The sequence below is a fragment of the Podarcis melisellensis genome, assembly GCF_964234715.1.
Source record: "Podarcis melisellensis genome assembly, chromosome: 12".
Lineage (NCBI taxonomy): Eukaryota > Metazoa > Chordata > Lepidosauria > Squamata > Lacertidae > Podarcis > Podarcis melisellensis.
In genome coordinates this window covers 28292496-28319309 of record NC_138544.1, presented here as the reverse complement: position 1 = coordinate 28319309, position 26814 = coordinate 28292496, and the positions used below count along the sequence as shown (strand labels likewise).

At 39.0% G+C, this 26814-nt stretch overlaps 1 protein-coding gene and 1 long non-coding RNA gene across 2 annotated transcripts in view; one reads left to right on the top strand and one right to left on the bottom strand.

Annotated features, from left to right (window-relative positions):
• The window catches only part of AHR (aryl hydrocarbon receptor), a 47439-nt gene extending 26555 nt beyond the window's left edge, over positions 1-20884 (top strand). The window contains exons 3-11 of the mRNA XM_081883198.1: positions 1837-1946; positions 4092-4181; positions 5221-5344; positions 5699-5829; positions 6535-6737; positions 7516-7625; positions 8956-9097; positions 10616-11867; positions 17992-20884. Coding sequence (XP_081739324.1) covers positions 1837-1946; positions 4092-4181; positions 5221-5344; positions 5699-5829; positions 6535-6737; positions 7516-7625; positions 8956-9097; positions 10616-11867; positions 17992-18144 — 2315 coding nt within the window. The 3' untranslated portion in view covers positions 18145-20884. The remainder of the gene's footprint in view (positions 1-1836; positions 1947-4091; positions 4182-5220; positions 5345-5698; positions 5830-6534; positions 6738-7515; positions 7626-8955; positions 9098-10615; positions 11868-17991) is intronic.
• Positions 19147-26814, bottom strand: part of LOC309353896 — a 356834-nt gene continuing 349166 nt past the window's right edge. Inside the window, exon 2 of the long non-coding RNA XR_014162126.1 lies at positions 19147-22317. This is a non-coding gene — a long non-coding RNA (uncharacterized lncRNA). The remainder of the gene's footprint in view (positions 22318-26814) is intronic.

Here is a 26814-nt window from a genome sequence, read left to right as displayed (position 1 = left end):
GTGATAATTTTTATTTTATCCCAGCCATCAGTTTGCATGAAACTCAAGTGAACGTTGTACGATGAGGCTATGATTTTTTCTGTAAGTTGCATCTTGTAAATTTGCTTCTTTGTGAGTTGAGAAATAAACCAAATATTTGAACTGCAGCGTTGGAACACAAAATGACTTCATGTATCAACATCAAGGAATGTGGTGCATTTGGAGACTTTTTGATTAGGGAGAGCAGGTTGTCTGATTTCTCATTTTAGTTTGGGGGGAGAGAGGGTGCTTCATTCAAAAAACTGTGTTCAGCAGCATATCACCGGTGACATGCTTCTTCTCACTTTCAAATACATTTCATCTAATGGAAGTGAGAGAAGGGCAATGGCCTGCTCATAGAGAGGGTGCTTCATTCAAAAAACTGTGTGTTCAGCAGCATATCACCGGTGACATGCTTCTTCTCACTTTCAAATACATTTCATCTAATGGAAGTGAGAGAAGGGCAATGGCCTGCTCATAGAGGGGCATCCACTTCATTCACAATATCTGGCTTTATTTTAAGACTGCATAGTAAGAAGCAAAGCTAGGGAAGCTGCATTCCCAGACCTGGCATTTTGGTCTCTAGGAAGCCAGAGCCGGAGACTCAGACTACACACTAAGTGGAGTCCCATGACTTCGAAACTTTGCATAGTGTATTGTTTGGGGCCTTCCTCAAGGAAGCTGATATGTCTTATTTTCTTTTCTTTCTGATCTTCCTCCCCACCCCACACCTCCATGTCACCTTCCTTCTATGGAGCTTGGCTTGAAGAGAATAGATTTATTGTTCTGCAAACCTGCATTTGAGGTTTCATTCTGGGCGGAGAACAAGAGAACACACTGCACCAAAACAACATGACCTAGTGACAAAAACTAGAGAACTGACCCTTCTGTATTAAAAAAGCATGTGCTTAAACCAAGACTGGAGCTGCCTACGGATTTCTTTTTAAGATGGTCTTAATTTATGTATTGCCAAAAATGCAAATAGGAGTCAAATAAAAATCAAATATACATAATTCTTGAAAATTGTAGCTTCCTAGGCAGGAAAAATCAGGTCACAGAGCAGAAAACCACAATACTAGTTCCAGGCAGCCAGAATGTGTGTGTGGTGTGTGTTTCTAACAGCAACTTCATGCGTTTCATGGCAGTTTGCCCTCAAAATGCAGTGAACATATTGGTAGCATGCGTGCTTCCTTGTCTCCACACCCCCCCAGTCCCAGCCGTTCAGTGAAATTCTGCTATGTAGTCACAGCTTCTTGAGCTTTTGATCAATATTCTCCAATCAGTGTTCTTACTAGCTTCACTCTTCCTTTCATTTATAACTTAATTATTGCCAAAGCGGTTTCGTATATCTTCAAAATTATGGAACCCTAAAATGAAAAACAGTTCACTTCATTTTCCCTGTTAAATATAAAATTAATAATGCAAAATGTTGAACTAGCTTCTTCATATAATTGCAGATATATATATATATATATATATATATATATATATATATATATATATATATATATATATATATATATATATATATATGACATGCTGTGTTATCCTATTTTACAAAGACAAAACTACATGAGAATTTGTAGCAGTAAGAATTGGAGCAAATACAAGAATCAATTCCTTTGTGAGAAAGCTTAATCCTATAAATGTTGCAGCATTAGAATTAAACTTACTCTGTTATTTTTGTAGTTTTCCCTCTTAAATAAGCATTTCCAGAATATGTAGTTTTAGAAACAGTACTTTTTGGTATTTCGTGTTAATGAATTCAAGTGATAATTTGTTCACAGAAATGTTACATTTTTATTTCTTTTTCTGCAGTTGCACTAAAATCATCCAGTTCTGCAAAGTCTGACAGAAATGGCATTCAAGAAAGCAGCAGAACTATAAAACCTAGAGAGACCATGCTGGAAGGAGAACTTTTACTACAGGTACTTGTGGTTATGTTGAAAGAATTTCTGTGGGAAATAATATTGGAACATGGGTTTAATTTGCTTCATTCATCAATAGAAGCATAAGCAAAAACTTTGCATCTATTCCACTTACCACTTTAGGCTTTTCTTTAATCTTTTTCTAAGATCTAGAACATAATGCCTTACTATGTATAATGGGTTGAGCCAGAAAATCATTGTTTACTAGCTAAGCCTTGTAAGTAAGCCTACAAAAGTTACTAGGCTACTAAAAAAATAATGCACGAGTCAGATAATGGCCTGCATTTCAGTTTTGGCTACAGAACAGGGAGAACCTTCTTCATGGAAATACAGGCTAATAAAATTATTGGCTTTAACTGGCAAAGGAGGGATGGAATGGCCCACCCCTCTTCCACCAGTCTAGTGCATTTATGTCCTGGTCACAATGGAAAAGACTTTCTTTCCTCAACCTTTAGCACAAATACTAAACTGACAGGCTAGGAGAAATTTGTCCATCTTCTGCCAGCCCACTCACTGGCCTGTACAGATTTCCTTGTCACCTATGACAACCAAGCAAGTTGTTAAATACACACTATGTTGCTCATTTTACTTATTTGCAAAATTTAATTTCCTAGCTTCTTTAAAACACTGTCCAGAGTGGATGTTAGTATTTCGGGCTTAAATCCAACTAGTAAATTGGGATCTGAATTACAGGTTTTTAGGTCCTCAGCTTTGGACCGCATATGTATTTTCAAAATCCCATAATTAAAGCATTAAGCATATAACATCATAGGTGTATCTTAATCTGTAAATGTGTGCAGAATCCTTTGATGCTTTATAGTAACACTACCTGAAAGTGCCCAGTGTTGCCTGGGAATCTAAGAAACTAAACAGATTGAGATTTTTAAATGAATAGTATAAGTTGTTAGTTTTGAGGGCTGTACTCAGCCCCCACCCCCTGACACAGAGCCCTGATCTGCCCTGGGGAACACCTGACCAGATTTGGTCCTGAATCCATTTTAGGGTGGGGCTAATGTTTAATTAGGGATGCGGGTGGCGCTGTGGGTAAAACCTCAGCGCCTAGGACTTGCCGATCGCATGGTCGGTGGTTCGAATCCCCGCGGCGGGGTGCGCTCCCGTCGTTCGGTCCCAGCGCCTGCCAACCTAGCAGTTCGAAAGCATTCCCGGGTGCAAGTAGATAAACAGGGACCGCTTACCAGCGGGAAGGTAAACGGCGTTCCGTGTGCTGCGCTGGCTCGCCAGATGCAGCTTGTCATGCTGGCCACGTGACCCGGAAGTGTCTGCGGACAGCACTGGCTCTCGGCCTATAGAGTGAGATGAGCACACAACCCTAGAGTCTGTCAAGACTGGCCCGTACGGGCAGGGGTACCTTTACCTTTAATGTTTAATTAGCAGGCCAGGGGAAGGAGGGACTGCATCTCCTTTCCACCTTCTCCTGAATGCACTGCAGAGATCAGGAGAGTTTTCTCCTGCTGGTTGTTGCTTTGACAATGCATTCCGTGCAAGAAATAAACTAATGAAGCAGACCCAGTAGCTAGCAGGGCTACAGCCTTGGTGCACGATTCCTTCAGTGTTGCTGGCAGCTGGCACCCAAACGTAGACAAAAACCGACTCCTTTTTCATGGGACAGTCGTGACAAATTGGGTGACGGTATCTAGAGCTGCCCAAAGCCAGGCAAAACAGCCAGCCGGATGGGTTTAATCCTCTTCCCAAGAGACATAGTAGATGTTAGATTAGATGATGGACCACATTTTCCTAGATGCAATTTCTAAGGTAACATTCCTATGAAATGATCATTGAACATTAACATTATTACACAAGTGTCTTCGATTTAACTTTGGATTTAATTTTCACATCATAAAACCCTTGGACATTAGTATTGGATGTCTAATGTACTAGCAATCTCACTCTTGGGGGTTATTGTAGATTTTATGTAAATGCTTTGAAAATCGAAAACTTATTCTTTAACATGGTTTTCTGCTGCTGATTTGCTGTTTGGTATTGACCAGAATAATAAGTGTGGCTATATTAACTTTTTTCCTGTGCTTCTTGTAATATATATTAAATTACATTTTTAAATCCTCTTTTTCAACATGCAGTATCAATGTATTTTTCAAATTAAACTTGTTGCTGTTCTATCTTCAGGCATTAAACGGCTTTGTGCTGGTGGTCACGTCAGATGCACTCATTTTTTATGTTTCTTCTACAATCCAGGATTACTTGGGTTTTCAGCAGGTAAGCACTTTTCCCTCTTTCAAAAAGTAGTACTTTCAAAGTTTTAGGTCTACTTCGTGTATCGAAAGGCAAATTTATTTGTCATGGTGGCTTCTAGAGGAATCCCAGAAATGGTACCTCCCTGGGTAACAATGGTAGATGCAAGCTTTAGAGAAACCTCTTATAAAGAAACTATGGCCTATTTTAAGAACTACCTCTGTTTCAAACTTCCAGCCTTCTGTCTCATATAATTTAACTGCTCCATGAAGACACTGGGGGAGATTATATGGAGAGTTGGGCTCTGTCACTTGTTGCTATCAATAGCTCTCTTGAGGTTTCCATGTGAATGTATGTAGGTAGCACAAGGGTGTTTTGCACCAGCCCTCCACCTTCTCACTTTCGGTGCAAAGGCCTCAAGAACAATTCCAAGCACATGTGTGAAACACAGGAAGGTCAGAAGGAGAGGGGTCACCAAGTGTTGCACAAAATATGAAAATAAGTAAATAATTTGTGTAGCTCCTGTGAAAGGATTAAGAACTCCAAACAATCATCAGCACCCTCAAAAAATAATGTTCTTACTATGAGATTTAAAGTTGATTTTAAGTCCACAGCATAAATGTGACTTTGATTAGTAGACTAGTCCCTTAAAAAAAAAAAGGTAATATATTTTATTATCTTGATTCCGAATTAAGCACTACCTAATTTATATCCAGTTGTTGGAACTTTAGCTGGCACTGCATCAGTTGAATGTATACTCTAGTTAGATTTGAAATAAGCAGACCAGTTTCAACCCTGTTCAAGATACGCTTATATGCTTAGCACCTTTTGGATGTATTGCAAGGATATTGTGGTCTTTGTTTTGCTCCCAATTGTACAAATAGTTTTAATAAACAATTATGAAGGATTTAAAAAACTGGTTTTTGCTGGATTAATTCTATAGGAGTCCATTAACTGTAATGGACTGTCTTACTTAAAATGTGATGAACTGTAATCTTTGTAGCAATAAAGCACAGCAATATTACTTAGCATTTTCTTTGCTATCATTGTCTCTTGAATATAGTCTGATATTATACACCAGAGTGTATTTGAACTAATTCACACGGAAGACAGACCAGAATTCCAGCGCCAGCTTCACTGGGCTCTGAACCCCGTACATTCTACAGATTCTGGACAGATAATGCAAGGTTAGTATCTGGTAGTAGCACTAGCAAATAATTTGTGTCTGTCTTTACGAGACATATCTATGAAGAAATGTTTATGTTTATAGGTATTGGGGAGAAAACTTCACACTGCATTCTCTCCTACTACCTGCAAAGGTGCTTATCTGTAACGGGGACTGATACTAATGGGACATGCATCACACATCTAGAGGTTTTCCAAATGGCAGATATTTATAAAGTGTGTTATGCCTTAGCGATACCTCCCACTGTCATTCTTGTTTAGAATAGTATTTGAAACCTTGGTTACAAAGGGAGTTGCCATTATCATATGAACAAATGTTTGTCTAAAAGGAAGTATTAAATGATCTTTTCATATAGGTGATAATGGCTTTTCACAGTCAGCAACATATTATAACCCAGAGCAGCTACCTCCAGAGAATTCCTCTTTTATGGAACGAAACTTCATCTGTAGATTACGCTGTCTCTTGGATAATTCATCTGGGTTCTTGGTGAGTACAGAGTTGCATTAATGTCTGGTTCACACCTAACAGGATACTATGATTTCTGATTTTTCACTCGGTTTTTAAAAGAAACAAAAAGCTATCATAGCTATTCCACTTCTGAATCCTGTATGCGTGAGTAGGACTATATTGACCTTGAATCAGAGCTAGCAAGTGCATAGCCTTAAGCCAGGCATAGACAAACTTCGCCCTCCAGCTGTTTTGGGACTACAACTCCCATCATCCCTAGCTAACAGGACCAGTGAAGTCGGTTTGTGTTCCTGCGCATGCACAAGTGCCGAAACCCGAAAGTAACCCGTTCCGGTACTTCCAGGTTTGGCGCGGTCCACAACCCAAAAACACGCAACCCACCTCATTCGTATCCCGAGGTATGACTGTACTTTCAAAAGAATTGTTTAAACAATATAAAAAAGTAATCTTCATATTTGCATAAAAGTAATTACTTGTGAAATAACAGTAAAGGGATTCACTCTCAATAGTGCATGATGCAATGGCTGTTCAGCAAATCTCTTAATTTAAGATTCACTATCCTTTCACATGATTGGTCGTCCCATAGTAAAATTGGGTAAACTTGCTCTTTTGGATGATGTTTAAAATATACAGTGGCATAGCTTATCACAGCTATATCTAACAAAAATGAAATTGTATCTAAAAATGTGGCATGAGGTTATAACCCGTTTTCTTCTTTTAAAGGCCATGAATTTTCAAGGGAGACTAAAGTTTCTCCACGGACAGAACAAGAAAGGAAAGGATGGCGCTTCTATATCTCCCCAATTGGCTTTGTTTGCAGTGGCTACTCCACTTCAGCCTCCATCCATTCTTGAAATACGTACCAAAAACTTCATCTTCAGAACTAAGCATAAGCTAGACTTCACACCTATAGGATGTGATGCAAAGTAAGTGCAAGGTTATCTGAGAATAATTATACACCATAGCTGAAATTCAGAAGTACAGGTTAAAGTTGTAATATATAAGTCTATGTAGCCCCGGTGGCAATTGTTCTGCATCCTTATTCCTTACACCCTTTCCATTGAAGTTCAGTTAATTACCCCCTCTAAATAAGTACAGCTTCATTCATGATCTTCTTCATCTTTAATGACCAAAATGTACATATTTCAGAGAATTACTGGTCAATAATGAATTTAAGCCACATTTTCAGGAAGCAAGATATGGGACACTTTTCTTCTATCATCATCATCATCGTTTTTTATTTGTATGCCGCCTTTCCATAGTTAAAACAGTGCTCAAGGCGGCTTACAGCATGACAAGATTTACATAATTACCAACATAACAAATGTCATAAACAAACAGAGCACATCAGAAGGTACACAACAAAACGGAAAACAATTTCCACATAAATACAACATTAAAATCAATAACAATTTAAAATGACATGGATAAAAAATAAAAACAATTTTAAATTTTTTAAAAACAATTTAAAAAAAGGATCCACTGATCAGTGATACTGGCCTACTGTACTTATTGTTGTTATTATTATTATTATTATTTTGGGCAACATTTAGCTGTTGCGAATTGCCGAGTAGTTGTTGTTTTCTGCTTGTTCAGATTTTCAGTGGGAAATTCTGATTTTATTTTGGGTTTTGTTTTATTTATTTTTCTTCAAATAAGAAGGATTGCCTAATATGTTTAAAATGTTTTAAATATCTTTTGCAGAGGCCGAATTGTGCTGGGTTATACTGAAGCAGAACTCTGCATGAGAGGAACAGGATACCAGTTTATCCATGCAGCTGATATGCTTTATTGTGCTGAGAATCATGTCCGAAGTGAGTGCCCTCCTCTCCTGAGCCATGAAGCAGAACAAAGTGTGCCAAAATAAATTCAGAAATGTATCCAAAATTAACCTTATTGTTTTTCTAATAAGGGCTTTTTTCTAGACATGTCCTTCGACCAAACATGTGAGCTTACGTTGGAAGAAGCAGTGTTTAATTTTCCCATGTGGATTCCTTTAGCTTCATTCTCCATGTTCCTGTCACATCCTGCTCTTTGCACTTCCTCTTCTCTGCCTCTCTTGCTGCCAGTTCAGCAGTTTTCTCAGGCAGATGGAAAAAATCTATTCAAAGTAGTCAAAGTCTAAATTTAGAACGTTTTCTGACCTTGATGTATTTGAATCCCTTTGTCACAAATTTTGACCATCTCTATAGCTTCTGCTGAAGGGGTGTACGCTTTCTTTGTCCTATATAGCATTTTATTTGAGTGTATTGAATGTAATTTGCCTTACATTCTCCTTTCCTTGCTGAAAGCTTTTTTTAAACTACAGTTTCCATTAATATGGGAAATAACTTTGTTTTCTAAAACCAGTTAAGATATTCCATATTTTTATCCTGTTTAGAGACACCCCTTCCCCCCAAAATACTGAAAAGTTTTAAATAAGTTGCAGTTGAAACCTCTTGGGTTCCATAGCTGTTATTTCTGTTTAGCTATGAAATATTGGCCATATTTGTACATAATACCGACCCATGGTTTAGCATGTTATGTACAATTTGCAATGAACTTGGGCTTGCATACTTTCTTTTACTTCTCTTATACAGCTCGGAAGATAATTTTGGAATCTTTTATTGGCAGATTTAGTTAACCAGAATTTAACCAAGTCAAATTCAAAACATGGTTTTCTGAAGTCAAATTGTTTAAACTAACCACAGTTTGTATTTACCACAATTTCATGACTGTACAGTGCAGGGAAATGTGATTTGCTAGAAGCAGAACGAAAAGTTTCAAAAGTTATTCCAGCTATACAAGAGAAGTTCTATGTCCAGCACACAATCCTGAGACTTAATTATGCTTGTGCATTCTCAGCAAACCATGTTTTAGCCTGGCATGCAAATGCAGTCATTGTGTTGTTGAGAATAGAATACAGAACAGTAGGTTGGATTCAAACTTCACTGTAAACCACTGAAATCAATGGGACATGAGTCAGTCATAACCAAAGGCCCATTTAAATGGATATGCCTTTGATCCTGAAAATTAGCTGGACTTAACCTTTTAAGTAGTTTTGATTTGATTAGTTTGTAAGTTCTATGTAAATAGGAATGCCAAACTTTTTATTGGGCATCATTAAAAATGCTTCTCTCTTTTTTCCTGCTCAATTTTTTTTAGTGATGAAGACAGGAGAGAGTGGTATGACTGTGTTTCGACTTCTTACCAAAGAAAATCGATGGGCCTGGGTTCAAGCAAACGCACGCCTGGTTTACAAAAATGGGAGACCAGATTATATTATCGCTACACAGAGACCTCTTACGTAAGTAGCCACTGACTTATAGAGACACTGCAGTTGGGATGATCTAAGGATATCTTATTCAAAACAGAGATATATAACAAAAAAAAGTTTGTCCTATGGGGAGAATTCTAGCCCTGTACTTCCTATCCTCCCACTAAAAGCATTATCTCCTTATGGAGCAAGTGCAGGCAAAATGCTGGTTCTGTGGTTAGTTATGAGAATCTTGACAATGCCTGCTTCCCCCTTAACCACAGTTAATCAGTGCTTCCTTTACCTGGGATCTGAAACAATGCCTTGCTTGGTTTAGGGACTTGCTTGATGTTGTTTTTTCTTCTTTTCTCTGTGGGGTAGTTTGGCCCTTTTTACAGGGCAATATGTATTTAAAACAATTATATTAAACTTTTTTAATTGTTGTGGTGTTGCTGTATGAGTTACTAGTAACCTTCAAAATGGGATACAGTGGGTTAATAATCTTATAGACTGAAACCCAAAACAAGTACATGCTAGAGGCTTGCATTAGCCCAGTGTGAAATTATTTGCTTTTATTGTCTCTGAAGAATAACTACAGTATCACAAGCTGCTTTTAACTCTACTCAGTTTGAAAAAGCTATTTCCCATACAGCAAGGGGAACTGTTATTAATCAGAAAGGTTTGATGCCCCCTGAGGTGCATAGAACTATCTTCAGTTTTTTGGATCTTCGCCTAAATACAGAAAAGTAAATATTCTGTAACATGTTTCTGTGAATGACAAAATCATTTAAAATACTTGTGTGTCCTTTTAGTTGTTGTTCTTGATTATTAACGCTATGCAGAATATTCATCACATTATTGAATGTTGTTTATAGATACAGGATTGATAGAATTTCTAGTCTCCATTAGCAAATAGTTTCGATATAAAAATTGAACTTAATGACTAGGATGCAGAGTGTTCAGTCATCTCTCCCCACCCTTCCCTGTGTTTTCAAAAACATTTTGCCATGTGGAATTGGCAGAAGCTAGGGGTGTCTTTCAAAAACATGTTCAAACTTCCTGTAGGGGTAAGGAAGCTGTCATGTGGTCCTTTGGATCTAGGTCAATATGTAAATTATGTTTCTTGTCTCCCAGCCTACCATTAGTGTCTGCTTCTTATATAGGTGCACAGTTTTAGTGCTGTGCCTTTCCCCCAATTATAATTGCTTTCTGTATCTGTTCAGGTACTGGGAGAGTCTGTTGTAGCACTAAAGTAAAATACAGTGGATGCTTGGGTTGCGAACGTGATCCATGCGGGATGCACGTTCACAACCCACAGCATTCACAACCTGCGCACACGCGGGTTGCAATTCGGTGCTTCTGTGCATGTGCAAAACGCAATTTAGCGTTTCTGCACGTGCGCAACTGCCGAAACCCGGAAGTAACCCGTTCCGGTACTTCTGGGTTTCAGCGGTCCATAACCCAAAAAAGGTAACTTGACGTGTCTGTAACCCATATGACTGTATGGTTTTCCTTTCTTTCTTACAGTTACTGCTATTAACTTGCTATTCTTGTTCTTTTGCAATTCAGAGATGAAGAAGGGGCAGAGCATTTACGGAAGCGGAACATGAAGCTGCCCTTTGTGTTCGCGACAGGTGAGGCTGTGCTCTATGAAGTGATGTTTCAGCCGCCTGGCTTAATGGATTCTTCTCAGGCAAAGGTTAAAAGCAGCATTGGGAAAGGAGCTTCTTCTAAGGCTACACTGCGCAAAGAATCTGTTGATCCCAATTCACTTCTGGGTGCAATGTTGCAGCAAGATGAATCTGTGTATCTCTGCCCACCTGCTCCAAATAAAATTTCCTTTGAGAGGAACCTTTTTGCGGACACCTGGGATGAACTTGGTAGCATGATGGCCTGCGATTGGCAGGATAATGTTTTACCAGTGAGGAATAACAGCATCCTGAAACAGGAGCAGACTGAGTGCCCCCAGGAAAGCAACTTGATGCTTCCTGAAGACAGCGTGGGACTTTTTCAGGATAACAAAAACAGTGAACTGTACAACATCATGAAAACTCTGGGTGTTGACTTTGAAGATATAAAATGTTTTCAGCAGGATGAAGAGTTTTTTAAAAACGATCTTTCTGGGGCAGATGATATTAGAGACATAGATATAACTGATGAAATCTTGACCTATGTTCAGGAGTCTTTAAACAAGTCTGACCTCTTGTATTCGGGTTGCCAGCAGCAACAGCAGCCCATGGTTCAGAACTCTACTTGTTTAATGCAGCAGCAACTGGAGCAGCAGCAGAAGCAACCAGGGGTGGAGCAGCAGCAGCAGCTGTGTCAGAAGATGAAGCACATGCAGGTCAATGGGATGCTCGCAAACTGGAACTCTGTCAGCAGCATGCCCCTTAACCCTTCACAGCAACAGACACAGCCGTATGCCTTTTCTGGCATGCAGGAAGTAACTCAGGAGTTCCCTTACAAATCTGAAGTCAACACAGCAACATACGCATGTAGGCAGGAGTTCATTCCCTACAAGCAGCCAACCAGCATGGTGTCACAGCTTTCAGATTTTACACAGATAGACTTCCCAGTAGGAAGCTTTGACAGATCATCCTATTCTGGGTCTTCTGGTCTGGAGGATTTTCTCAGTTGTTTGCAGCAGGTTCCAGAAAGCCAGCCTTGTGGAGTAAACTCTCAGCAAGTTATAGTAACCCCACAGACGTGCTATGCAGGTGCTGTGTCAATGTATCAGTGTGTATCTGAAACTCAACCAAACAGCACAGAACAAATGCAGTATAATCCTGTGGTATCTGGACAGCAAGCATTGCTAAGCAAGGTATGGCATTTCTGAAATTATTTGTTTGGCTTTTTTTTAACTTGGAAATGTGCTATGTCAGTGTTCTGAGAGTTGCTCTCTAGCTAACAATTTTAAATATACAAATTCATTGTACAAATGAACTGTTACCATCTGATTGGTTTGCCTCTTAATTTGTGCATGGAGTTTTATTCAGTGGGCCATCCTAAAGAGACCTATGGACTTAGCTGGGTAGCATAAATTTTCTGGTACCCCTCCAATAGAATCCTTTTCTTCTGCTGGCTCATTATTGCTTAGCAATTATTTAAACTGTAACTATGAAGAAAAAAGGATCAGTTATGTCAAATGGTGAATTATTTGCTTCATTAGGGTCAGGAAACTTAATTTTGCTACAATTCTTTAGGTAATTTAAGATATTTAAAGTAGTGATTAATGCACTTTTGCATGGGAAAGAAATAGATTTAAACAATATCTACATAATTTGAGTGTGTTCACATGGTCAGCATCAAATGCTTTCAGATTATTTTTGGAGTCATAAGGAACAATTATTTAAGAACCGAAATAAGTGTAGAAGGACAATATTATCTTTAATGGCTTCACATTATTTGTGAATAAATTTTGGCTGGCATTCAGAAGTTTGTGGGATAGAACACATTTATAATATCTCCTTAGGACAGCATTAGGAGAAGAAAATTGATGTGGCTGATGGTTATTTGGTGTAGGTCAGGTCTAGTGATGACTCTTCCAACCTCAGCTGGCAGCTTCTCTTGGCAAACTCTCATATGGGCTGATCTGTAAGAGGATCGTGCCTTGGGACAAAAATTGGACTTTCTGATATTTAAACCATTTTAGCCTCAGTTCTGTTAAATTTGTATACAACACACAGGAAACGAAACCCCATTGATATATCTTAATGATTACTTGCTGCTGCAGACCAGGATTTCTCAAACTTTCTACTCCCAGATTTTACTTGAGAGGGCTGAAAATTCATGAGAGCCAGAAAATGACAGAGCCAAAGGCAGTATCAATCACAAAATGATAGTAGACTGAGGTAGAGCTTGGCATAACTAGCTGGCAGTTACTGCTATTTTCTATTGACACCTACTTTCTCTTTGAAAATTGCTAAATTTTTTGCCACATAAATTTCCTTGTGGCAAGGAGGTCCATCATTCAGCTTTTCTCAAGCTAAATATAGGCATTGGCTCTGGAGGTGTCGTGACTCAGCATCCCCATTTTAGGTAGAATTTGCTAAACCAGGGGCTCCTTGTGGAGAAAGTGTTTTGTTTTATATTTTCTCTCCCACTCTGTGTGTCTCAAAAGTCATTCCTGTCATTTATTCTTGCCTTCTCCTTTTGCACTGAATTTGTCACCTCAAACCATGAAATAACCATATCCCTACCCCGAAAAACCAATCTGCTTACTTCCTTCACATCTCTTCTCTTTTTATATTCCCTTCTCTTATAACAACTAACACTCCCTTCTTCTCTGTTCCCTGATGTTGTTGATTTTATTTATATATATATTGCAGTTGTAGGCTCTTTTCCTTTTCATCTCCCTCAGACTCTCTTCTTTCTCTTACACTGCTACTCAGTCTCTCCATCATCTGTTTTCCGTCTCTCTCTTCTCTGTTTTCTGTCTCTCCCCTCCAACTTTGCATGCTACAACCTTGCTCTCAGAATCACCACCACATGTTCCTATGTGCCTTGCTTGGAAGATTCTGCTGCGCTTGCATTGGTCAGTCCAATAGGCTACAATATGTCCAAGCACTGGATGCCCATCTAGCAGTAGACATGGGCCCACTGATGGCCCCAGACCCTCTGCTGGCGAAGTACTGCTGTAGATGCATGGGGGGGGGGAATCAAAACACTACAAGATATTAGAAGCTGACCACTGCTTAAAGCTATGTTTTCAACTTCTAGTACAGTGTTGCGTGGCTAGAACTGTAATCCTTCCATAGCTGTAATAGTTGACATTTTTCCATCATTGTTTGAAATGCAGCTGGGTCTGCCTTCAAGCTATTATATTTGACTCATTCAGTAGCTCTCTGACTCACCCAGCTTGAAGGTTTACTTTAGTATGCATTGAAACTTTTTTCTTTTTTTTACTCCAGTAAGTTTGAATTCTGAGTCTGAGACCTTATAACAAAGCCCACAGCTAAATCTTCATCCACAGTAGTTTTCATTAGTTGGCAATTGTCCCCAACAAGTGTTATAGAACTATAATGTTCAAAACCAAAATAGACTTTTATGTGCCATATAGTATGTGTCAGGCAACAAATGTAAAGAAACTTTCACACAAGCCCTTTGTTTGGTTTGCCATTCTCTTTGCTTAGCTTGGAGCATATATCCAAATTCCTAACTAGAGGTTTTCTAGAAGGACTCACATTCATCCTGTTAGGATTTTTTAAAAAGAGTTTATGTCTTCTTCAACTGCAGCCTTGGGATCTAGATCGATTTCTAAAATGTAGCATCCTTTGGTGTATAAAGTCCCTTGTGACAGTTCCCCCAAGACCACTTCACTGACCATACTCTCCATGTCTTGCGGCAAAAATATTCATCTTTAAAAATCACATTGAAAACATGTGCTGTTCAGAAGCTACAGTGAATTATTCTTGTTTACACAAACTTGGCATGTAATAAACATTATGGACTGCAAGTGTAATGGCCAGGGATGTGAAATTCCCATAAGCTATAACAACAACAGCAACAACCAGAAGTTTCCTTCCCACTCCCTCACTACATGGGCCATAACTAATTTGTACCTAGGCAAGAGGAAGCGTTGGATAGTTGGGAAAACTGCAGGATAAGGAATGGCATGAGGCTGCAGGGACCATCCCTGGCTATTAAACTAGATTATGCCAAATTTGCACATTGCCTTAATAAATATAACAGCAATCATATTGCTCTTATTCATTTCAGTAAACATGAATTGAACAAACTATTATTGTTTTTTACAGTTCCAAGACTCAATAGATGCTTACAAATAATGACATATGAAATCTTATCAAATTTAAGCTTCTTTACTTGTGTAAAAAGGTAAAGGGACCCCTGACCATTAGGTCCAGTCGTGGCCAACTCTGGGGTTGCGGCGCTCATCTCACTTTATTGGCTGAGGGAGGCGGCATACAGCTTCCAGGTCATGTGACCAGCATGACTAAGCTGCTTCTGGCGAACCAGAGCAGTGCATGGAAATGCTGTTTACCTTCCCGTCAGAGCGGTACCTATTTATCCACTTGCACTTTGACGTGCTTTCAAACTGCTAGGTTGGCAGGAGCAGGGACCGAGCAACGGGAACTCACCCCGTTGGGGGATTCGAACCGCTGACCTTCTGATCAGCAAGTCCTAGCCTCTGTGGTTTAACCCACAGCACCACCCGTGTCCCTAATATCATCTCTCTTTTAATCCATTGAAATAAAAAAGGCTGACGTCCTCATACCTGGTGAAATTCAGTATAGTGTAAGTGGACTTTCTCTTTCCCAACTGGACTTTCACTTTCCTTTCCTTCCCGCCCCAGAGTTCCCTGAACCTCCCTCATCTCCCTCTGAATGTCTCTTAACCATCTGAGGCAGATTTGGGAGGGGGCTGCAAATGGGAGGAGAGGCAAAAGAAGTTTTGTTGCACAAGCAAAAGTCCATTCCGCTCATGCACAGACACCAGTGAACCCATCATGTTGATGAAAAAATGGGGGGTGGCTTAGAACTGTCAGGATTAAATAACATCTTTGTCAGGTGTTTGCTGCTCAAAGTCAAGACCTTCAACGTGGGTTTCAAATAAAATTTTGATATTAAAGGGGGGAAAGGCACTGAAACATTTGTTTTAGAATGCTTGTGTGCATCAGAATATGTGCTTTTCTAAGAGCAGTCACCTGGAAAAAATTGTTGATAACATTGCTTTTAGATTTGACTTGTATCAATTCAATATGTTACCAGTTAATTTTGTGAAACACTGCATTTCTGAAAAAGAAAACAACCCCAGCACGCAAGAGGAGGAAAGAAGCACATAAGGCTAAAGCTTGGTTCTCCTCTACTCTTGCATATAATGCCAAACCATGACATGATAAGTTGTGCATTCTACGAAACTCTTCATTAAAGCTTTGTGCTTGTAGGATTTAGATCTCTTGCTATAAAGGTCAATGACTTGGGGTAGAACATGCTCTGGCAGTTTGGAGTGTATGCTTGCACAGCCCTTGGCTGCACTTTCGTTGGCCTTAGTTGGTGCTATTGATCTTTTAGAAAACCTCCTCTGGGGCCATCCAAGTCCACTTTTTAAGAGAACATCACTAGCCTTTGCATACGCATCCACCGTGCATCCCACAAAGAGAGTTTTTGTTAATGCCTGTATTTATCATTATACATCCTCTCGGTGTAATTATTTGGATCATGTGATTATTCATGTCTCAACAAAAATTGCATTGTAGAATGTTGCATTTAATAGAACTGGATTGTCTTTATGATTTATAGCCATTTCTGAGGGTGCTGATGTGTAATTTTTTGATGCACTTTATACTCATTTTAAGAAGAATTCTCTTCAGCCTTTTTGTAGCATCTCCTTTTGGCCTGAAATGAACTTGAAAACACTCTTAAGAAGAAGAGTTCAGTGAAAGGAATGATTCAGACAAGAGCTAGTGGAACTTCCGTTATATAAACTAGAAAGATCTAAAGTTAGGGGTAGCCGGAAAACAGGCTCCAAAATATTCTAACTGACAGAAATATAAATTAAATTTTTGACCTGTTAAGGTGCTGAGATTTACTTGTGGTCAGATCAAGTGATACAAAATATGCTTTATCTTCCAAGTGCTGGATTTTGTTGTAATTTTTCTCTACAACTGACAAAAAGATTTCAGTCAAATGACTCAGTATCCAAAAGTCTAAATAGGTTTCAGGAGGTTGCAGCAGTTCATAGTGGTATATGTTTAAGGCTGCAGTTGTGTACACATTTATGTGGGAATAAGTCCCATTGAACTCATTGGGGATTATTTCTGAATAGACATGTATAGGATTGTACACTGCATATCTAAGTTCTAGTGTTAGAAATGTAGTTATTTGTATTTGATACTTGTGTATAATCTATTTGATAGAACACTTCTTCAATCAGAAGATGTTGCATATTCGGAAACCAAGCTAGATGTTTTACTTCTGCTTTTGTTGATGTTGCCTGTGTTAGATCTTGAAACTAAAGCATTTGAAACAAAATGTGAAATTTAGATCTTTGATTCAAAGACTGAAATGTGATCTTTGCTGCCTGTGAAATAATGTTTTCATGGGTAGGTGGGCGAGTGAAATTAGAGCAAAATCCAGAGTGCACTAAATAGCAGTGAATATCTGCTGCCACCAAATGCAAAATACTCTGAGGCTGTTTAGCTAAACATGTATCAAAAGATTCCGAATTCATAAAGTTTATGAATTTTTAAAGACCAAATTCATCACCATAATAACTTCTAATAATTTGGCATTGAAATGGAATACCCTAAAATTAGGTGGTATGTTCCACATACTTGGTAGACTGCCAAAGTATGCAGAATTATATTAATTTGTACTTTTAAAAAGCAAATTATGAAACCTCCAATGAGCTTGCCCATTCTGTCAGCATCCAGCACCTATGGACTGTTGAGGGTATCCTCTTTAGGTGAGGTGGGGTGGAGGGTGAGGGGGATAAAACAGGCCTGCTTGAGCAGATATTAGGTAGATACTATGCTAGGAAGATAAAAACCGCAAGTTGTTTTTTAAACACACCACACACACCTGTATTATATGGAGAGACTTAGAAGAAGAAATGGGGGAAATGAAATCTTTTCTCTTCATTCAGCAGAAACCAATCTTTCCTGCTAGGCAAGAACCATTTCAGGAAGCTGGGAAAGAAAACAGTTGTCCTTTCCACTACCTGTTAAATGTGTCCCGTTAAGATTCTGTGTTATGTATTTTACAGGTGTTGGGATAAGTTGCATTTAGTTTTCATTGAAATAACTTTTCACATTGGCTTCCAAAGGACCCGAGTGCAACTAGCTTAGCTGGGATCAAATAGTTTCTGCTTAAGCAGTGAAATTAGGATACTGCATGCAGGATCATTTATTCTGTACCTGGATATAAATTAGCAGTGTTAAGACGAAAGCAATTTATCTTTAATAAGACCTTGCCTTTTTTTTCTAGTTCCAGAATAGTTTTAATGGAGGAAATATGAATGATGCATATCCACCGCAATTAGATGTTGTCAACACCCAGCCTGGAACACATCTTCAGCCTCTTCATCATCCAGCAGAATCCAGATCTTTCTCTGATTTGGCATCCAGTGGTTTTATGTAGTTCAAGAACAAAGTTATATAGAGAAGGAGATCAGGACTGGATTATTGAACAGAGATTGAAAATCATGTGTGGTTGCACTTAAAACGCATGCATATAGGATTTGTCATCCCAAACCTAATATTCATAGGTGGAAGTTGGAGCTGTAATCGTGGCCTAAAAGTGTTCACATGTAATTTTCAGTGAGTGTGAAAATATGCACTATTGCAATATTACTGCATCACATTGTAGAACATAAGATAAGGCAAATGGTTTTATGTTTAGCAGATAAAATGGGCACTTTCGACAATCTTATTTGGAATGGTATAAGATAGTTAATCTTAGATTATTTTAGGCCTTTTGAAAAGCCATGTTCTAAATAGAGGAGCAAGTGAAGCACTCAATTTTTTATGTCTTTTCTTCAGTTAACTTTATTTAGTAGTTTTTCAGCTTATCCTTTTACTTTACATGTCAGGTTCTAGCACTTTAGTAGACGGTTTAATACAAGGGTTTGATACACAGTTTTAGGTTTTGTACAACCAAATCCATTGCATTCCTCCTTTACAGTTAGCCTTAAGTGCCTCACAACTTTGCTACCTTATTTCAGAAAGGAGCTTGTTAGGAAAAAGGAGATTCACTGTAAGAACAAATCATATTTACTTTGTGACTATTTAGTGATTACTTTGGTTTGTTTTTAAAAAGCTAGAGACCTATAAGCAGTGTATTCCTTCTCTATTAAATGTATATTGTTTTTCTTTAGAATTTGATATTATTCTATATGTGCAGAGTTTCTACTTTGTTAAAAGACTGGGATTTTTGATTTTGTGTTTTGTTGCTTTTCTGCATTCTTCAGGTAGAACAGGGTAAAAACAGAAACTTTTTAGTAGAAAATTGTCTCCTCGGAATTAGCTCTGAATTTCAAATACTGAAAACATGTGCCTTATCTTGTGTTACAACACTTGTCAAATGGTCTCTTTAAAAAAAAAAGTACAAGGCTGCTCTATGCAAATATTTCCATTTAAAGTGGTTATTGAGATAGGTTAATTTTAAAAACCAGTGGAAAGCAATGTCTCAGTAGCAAATAGTACTAAAGTTTACTTTTGTAAAATAAAATTTCTACACTGAGGGTCAAATTTTGATTGGCTGCTGTTTTTCAACCGTTCCAGTGGGGAGAGGGTCTGTTCATGTTAAATATCCCTGATGATTGCACTCTAAAAAGAAAAAGCTATCTTTCTATGTGTATGTGAATTCACTTTAAATGTCTTTGTTCAAGAGATGAAAAAACTGAAAATTTATTTTAGTTCAAAATTAGAGAGAGATGATCCTTGTAACAAAAAAAGAGGATATTTTAAGCTTTGTTTTTAAAAATGGAAAACATTGTATTGGATTTTTATCTGAGGATTTTTAGAACCGCATACACCAATGTTTGGTGTTTCATAGTAGTTTAAATGGGGGAGGGAGGGCGGGATGTGTACATGTTCAAACAAGTGAATATCCTTACATGCTGTTAATATGTAATAAGCACCATTTAATGATGTCTTTGTAAAATATCTTACAAACAGTTAATTTTAAAGTGTTATTCCATATTATTAAAATGTCTATTGCATACATATGTATAATGTAAATGACAGTGTAGACTCTTCAAAAAAGAAAAAAATAATAAACCAACTCCCTCCAGGGTGGTGTTTAAATTTTTGATGAGAAAAAAGTTTCAGTTAAGTTTTTTTATATATACGTTTATATAACAAGAAGGAATGTTTTAAGGGTAAGGTTGTATGGATAGCGGGAGGTGGCTACTCATTTTAATCACTTGAAAGTGGTGTTGTTTTCATCTTAAATCTGAGTCATGGTAAAATTTTGCTTACACAAATCATGTAAATTTGTCCTTCTAGAAAAGATGGCCAGGCAGTTTGTAGACCTTCAAATTTAGGATCTAGTGCTGCTTTTAAAAAGTAAATATTGTTTGATACTATGTTTCAATAATATCTATGAAGCTTGGGCTATAATGCCCTTTAAGCATTGAACTTTGCTTTGGCCATCACTAAATGCATTAGATTAGTAGCCATTGATTGCTTCTTATTACCTTCTTTCCAAACAATTGCTGTAATATTTTTTGTAACAGTATCTTCTTCTTATTATTACAAGAGTAATGTTGATAATCAGTAGCTGTACTGTAAAATGTGAAAGGTTCAAAGGGATAATGTAGGGTTGTTGTTTTTTAAGAAAAAGACCAAAACAAAAACAAAAAACATTAAACTCCACAAAAAATTGAGACCTGCGTATCATATCACTTCTGCTAAACCAAATATGATCCCGCCACTAAGTGCCAAGGCTGCAGTACAAACTGGTGTACTGCTTTATTGTAGCCTAGTTTAATTCTGTTACACGTAATATCAACTTGTTTTTCTGCATTAGCTGCATCTATATGTAACAAACCTGTGTATTGTTGGTACACTGTTGATCTACACCAAACTGTTCTCAAAAGTGATGAATTGCTGACTTATTGCCCCACCAACCCCACACTTACCCTCCCACCTCCAAGCAAATTATTTCCTAGTTTTAATCAGTATTAGACTACCCATTTTTGTAGATTCTGTCTTGGCTTTCCCCCTTTCCGTCTGTCTCCCATCACCCTTTGTTATCTATGCTTTATGTCATGCAGTTAATTTCTTACGTGTTGGGGTATGATTTTATAGTGCTTTCAATGAGCTTCAGTCAAACTTGTAAAGCATAATATACAACAATAAAATATCACCTGACTAGAGCTAATACGTAATTTTTTCCACAGCACACCATACTTTATTCCTAGTTCTAGAAGATAATACAGACACTTGAAAGTATATTGTATAACTTTGTTCCCAGGACTGCTTGGGATAGACAACCGTCTTTCATACACAAGATCCAACATTGCTAGACCTCCCTCACTCTAACCATCTGTTGCATACTCCCTCAGGTGTCTGTCTCTGGCAAAGGTACCAGCTGAGTTCATGTTACTCCCCAGTAACAGAAAGAATTTCAAAATGCTTTTGGTGCCTTTAAACCCCTCCTTCAAGTGCCAAACAGAGCAGAGTGGAAAGGATGATAAAATTCAAAACAAGGCCTCACCTAGTTCTTACTGCTACTTTTAAAACGAGGTGGATCTAGACCAGAGCTTTCCAAACTGTGTGTCGTGGCATGTTAGTGCGTCGGCTGCAGTGTGTAGCTGTGTTGCGTGAGCGCGCTCAGTGCTCCTCCCAGGGCTGGAAAGGCGTTAGTTTAACCTCCACTTTGCTAGTAAAACTGAATTACTGTGTCGCAAAATGATGCATGTCTAAAAAGTGTGTCACCAACATGAAAAGTTTAGAAAGCTCTGATCTAGACTTGTTATGCTTAGGAGAAACCCATTAAAGCTAGTGGGACTTCAGTGGTAACTATATTTTAAGTTCTATTGTTGTACTGGGTCTCCTCTAAGCATAATTAAGGTCCAGATCTAAGGCCTGTGTGTGACGAGGGATGAAGTAAAGCGGGGCATATTTTTTTTAATGTAGGATTTGTTCTGACACTGATCCCCCAGTTAGAATTTCCAAATGCTAGACCTGACCTTGGATAATATTAGACAATATTTTTATTCACATGCATAGAAGCATGTTTTTGTACAAGGCTAGTACTCCCTTCCTTTGGCTACATCTCAGCAGCTACATGTCCACTTCAGCACTATGACAGTGGTATGTAATTCTGCTCACATTATTAGGACCACACAGAAGAGCGGACTGGCACAAGGTTGATGCTACACAACTCCGCATGGGAACCTTTTGACTGCAACTATAATATTTCGTTCTTTTGGTTGTGGGATTTCAGAGAAATTGTCTTCGAAACACTGACAACTCCATAAAGGATAACTTTTAGCTGGGTTTAGAGCTGACATCAAAGTCCAACATACTGCTTTCTTCTGAAACTCTACCCTTATGTACTTTAACGTAGAATGGTTCACCTCTGTTGAGTGCTTTGTGAATGTGTGACACAGATTGGGATGCTGTTCCAGCTGTTTTGGTACTCTTCACATTGAAGCCTCTAGATACAGCCGTTCTCAATCTGTGGGTCCCTAGATGATGTTGGACAACAACTCCCATCATCCCTGAGCTCTGGCCTTGCTAGCTAGGGGTGATGGGAGTTGTAGTTCAACAACATCTGGGGACCCACAGGTTGAGAAAGGCTGCTCTAGAACAAAAGCATTTTGTTGTACAGGCATACTGAAGTGAGCTTTGACTTCCCTTTTGTATATAAGACAGGAAAAATGAAAAGGTCACTTATAGCTCTCGACCACAGAATTTAACTCTACCCTTTAGACTTAAAAATCAGTTACCTTTAGCTGCCAGGACGAAATGCAGCATTTAACATTCTACTGGTACCAGTGGAAGACCTGCAGTGGTCCAGATGTGGCGAACACCCATCCCAGCCAACATGGCCAGTGGTCAGGGATGGTGGGAGTCGTCATTTCCATTTAAGACCCACTTACTATCTTCAGCAACATCTGGAAGGCTGCAGGTTCCCCCCCCCCTCTGTTGCTATGGCATATGGTGGAAAACTAAATTTGGTTTCTATTCTTCAGTCTTGCATAAAATATCCTTGCAGACCCATTCCAGTAGACAGCCTCGTTGGAATTAGCAACCTGAAAACATGGTTTGTGTGCAAATACACATTGATCTGTTGCTGTTTGTTGTTTCAAGGGATATGTGAATACATGGTGCATTCAGTGGAGTGTCCCAGTTCCATGAGCTGTTTTTGCAGGCAGTCATCTGCATGCGCAAGGCAGCCATGCAGTATTTATGAAAGGCAGTTGCTTTCAGGTGTTAAAAGAAATCTGTCCAAGGAGTGTGCATACCAGAAAGGTTTGGTGTTCCATGGGAAAATAGCCCCTGAGTTTCCGATTAGCTGTATGAAAAGAGGTGTAAAAAAAAAGGGTGTGAACTGTCACTCAGCTGCAAAATCTTTGGAATGTGGTGATGTGTGCATTTTTGTGCAGCTCGTTCACGTGTGTGTTTCTAGAATGTGTGTTCATTGTAAGCACCTAGCAATTATTGCTCCCAGCTTTTTGTATTATAGCAAGAATGGAGAAGCCGTAGCCCTCTAGATGTGCTGCCAAGTCTCTTCAGCCACAGTCAGCATGGCTTAACAGTAAGATAAGTTGTAACCCAACAAACATCTGGAAGGCCACAGATTCCCCTTCCCTGTGTGTATTTCAGAATAAATTCTCTTCTCTTCTGACATTGTGTGCTTTGTTTTCTTTGTGCTTTAATGGCCCAGTGCTTGCTCACACTCAGAGCTAGACATATTCCTTACAACTGTGTGCTGTGTAGGTTGAGCACTGTGGAATCGAAGTTCCTCCAGTCACCTCATTTCAGAGTGTTGCAGGTGAACAGTATTTTCAGTCTGAAGTGATGGCACTCACAGTTTCATTTATGTGTACTTGCGCTCCCGTTTACTGACCGTGCTTCTTGTGCTACCTCAGGGGGCAAGTCCAGTGCTATGATTCAGAACCACACCCCTTGAATGCTCAAAAGCATTTGGGGCAAGTACCAACTGAACGCAGCGACTGGGTGAAATCTCCTTATCTCAGATGCAATTTAAAAGTGTCAGGCTGCAGAGCATGAACAATACAGAATGTTAGCTACAAAAATATAAGTTCCTTGTCTCTGCCTTTTCCCTTGTGGGCATTTTTTAGGAAAAGCTCTGGAATTCTTTCTAAAGTGGTGTGTGTGTGTGGATATAGTTTATTTTCCCTCTGGCTTTCTGTCCTTTCATCTAGTTGTACTTTCATTACTTTGGTTCCTTGCCCTAGAGGCCCAATCACAATGCATTTAGCTCAATCTTCAGTTTTTTAAAAAAATAAAAGAGCAAGCAAAACAAAACCTGGCTGTCAAAAGGTGGCAGGTGAGTTTAGAAATGGCCTACCAAGAGACATTCTTTAAAGAAAACATACTTTCCCCTCCACTGTGGGCAGCTTCTCTCCCCCACCTCTTGTTTTAGTACTAGGCCAAGCCCTTTTTCTGGTACCCGGGGGGGGGGGATCTGTCTATAGTACTCTATTTCACCCTTCTTTCCTACTGACTCATATCCATGGTGAAGTACTTAAGATGCTTTGAAGCTGAAGGCAATTGACATCCTCCTAAGATGCTATTAAGCAAAAGAGATGGGCTGCGTAAAAACTTATTTGGTCCATTTTTTAAAAAACCTACATCTTGTCTAGGTCTTTAAGCTCTTTCATTTTGACTGTACCTTTAAAGCACCCCCACTTTCTGCCCCAGCAATGGAGAACCACAGGGTGTTTCCTTACATCTATTTCTGATTATGTAAAATAACCCTGTATATTCAACACTGTGGCAAAGAAAGCAGGTTGTGGGGGAGAGAACTCTGTTTGGCTCTTCCGAAAAGTTCTCATAATAAAGTTCTATAAATACCCTTTGTGATTGCTGACTAATAAAAGAATGGAAAGAATACAAGAACGAAACCCACAGGGCATCGAAGAAAACTTGGAAGCGGCCCCACCCACCACTAAAGAGATGGAAAGCTCCTCTGTACATTTTGTGGCCCGGTGTTCCATCATCGTTCCTTGTACACAATACCAAATCAGAAGTGAGACATAAAAAGAGAGAGAACTGGAAAGCGAGTGATAAAACTGCTATCAACTGCCACATAGATCAAGGTGTATTTAACATTAATTGAATTCATTTCCTTTGTTTGCTGAACACTTCACAATGGACAAGCAAACACAAGCACACTTGTACACAACATTTGCTCTTATCTGCCTCTTTTAGATATATTTAGATATATTTCATTGCCTCATCTGCCTGAGGGCCCTTTGGTGCCCATATCTATTTCCCTTTAATGCCCATATCTATTTCCACTTACCTGTGGGTAAGGTGCACTGGAAATAGTTCTAAGCAGGCATGCATAAGATTGCATCAAGAAAGCAGGATGCTTTATTCCTGAGACCTGGTCCCTTAAGGCAGAAAGAGGGAAGCAGTGGTTCTCCAGGTATTGTTACACTCCAGTTCCCATCAGTTGGTGCCAGCACAGCCAATGGTCACAGATGATGGGAGTTGTAGTCTTACACCTTTCTCATCCCTTCTGTAGGGATAGATTGCAAATCTCAAATAATGACGTGAAAAATAGTAGCTACTTTAAATGGATGCAGGCCGTGGCAAAAGGACCTGCTCCTGTTTATTTTAGTGCTCCTGCAGTCTTTGGATGTAATAATAATTTAAAAAGAGGACCAGTTCACACCTGTGTCCCTTGATCACTGTTGCAGCTGGTTGGTGGATTTTATGTTTGAATGAGCCCTCTCCAATCCAACATCACAAGATTTCCATGTTGCAGGATGTCATTTCATTGTCAGTGCCATCTGTTGGCACATTCAACAGCAAGTCATTTAAATTATGGGAGCTTGAGTGATGTACACGTTCTGTATTGTTTGAGCACAGTAGAGTCACCCTACTTCTATCAGAGTTTTTTTTCTTCTAAAAGAGGTCCCTTCCTGCTACAAATGCCTCCATTGGAGACAAAGTGAGCATCTGTTAGGTTTTACATGGCTATGATGCATCTCTTTCAGCAGGTGAGAAAAGTAAAAAGATACCTTCATGCTAGTGCACTTTTTTCCTCATCAGTTATGCTCCAAAAATGTGGCTTCTTGCTATCTGTAGTTACAGTTGGATTGCCCTATGCCTCCCATTCTCAGACATTTTATTTCACAGGAACAGCTCTCATCAAACTTCTTGGGTTGGTTTACTGGAAACCGGGCTTCAGAACTAAATCAGTGGCAATGGATAATGTGAACTTTACCCAAAACAAACAATTCCATGAGGCTCCACTTTACACTGAAGCTGCAAACCCTATATATATAGGGTACACTGTAAAAACAAAAGCCCTCAGTTGTTCTTGGAAGATGTACTGTGAGATAATATGAAGCAGCTGTCCCCAACCCCACCCCAAAGTCTTTAAAGGTGTATCCTTAATACAGCATCAAACAAATGTTTTGGCAACATCCCACTTAAATAATTTCCCATACAAATTTAAGCTTTAACATACATGAAGCTTATACCATCAGGGGCCATTGTGCCATTTATGACTATTCCAGAATGCATGCATAGCTACAGTAAATCATAGCTATTCAGTATCATATTTCCACTAGAGAAATTCCTACTCCAGGAATAGCCAACACAGTATTTGTCATGCATTCTAACTCCAACAGCCCCAACTGTAAAGGATGGTGGGCATTTCCATCCAAAAACATCACCCCCTCCCTCTGCCCCTTATGAAATGCTCTCCCTTAAGAAGCTCACCAGATGTCTGCATTAACATCAGTTTTCAGGCCAGCTGAAGACCTTCCTTTTATTTCAGAACTGCAAATGGTTTTAGCACTTTTGTTGTTGTTCCCGATGGGTATTATTTAGTCTTATCCATTTTAATGCTTATGCTGGTGGTTCTCATTATTGTGACAATTATTTTTCTAGCGGTTTAGCAGACACTGCAGTGGTGTCCCCCCCCCCCCATTCCTTATATTTAATTGATTGCCATTGAAATGTACTGGTGTCAGAGGCTGGACTGAGGAGGAATAGTGGGGGCCTTCTCCCAAACCTTCCCAAAAACAGGAGGACAGTATAGATTTAGATCAGTGGTTTGCAGAAGGGCATAGTTCAGAGGCTGCAGAGGGCAGAA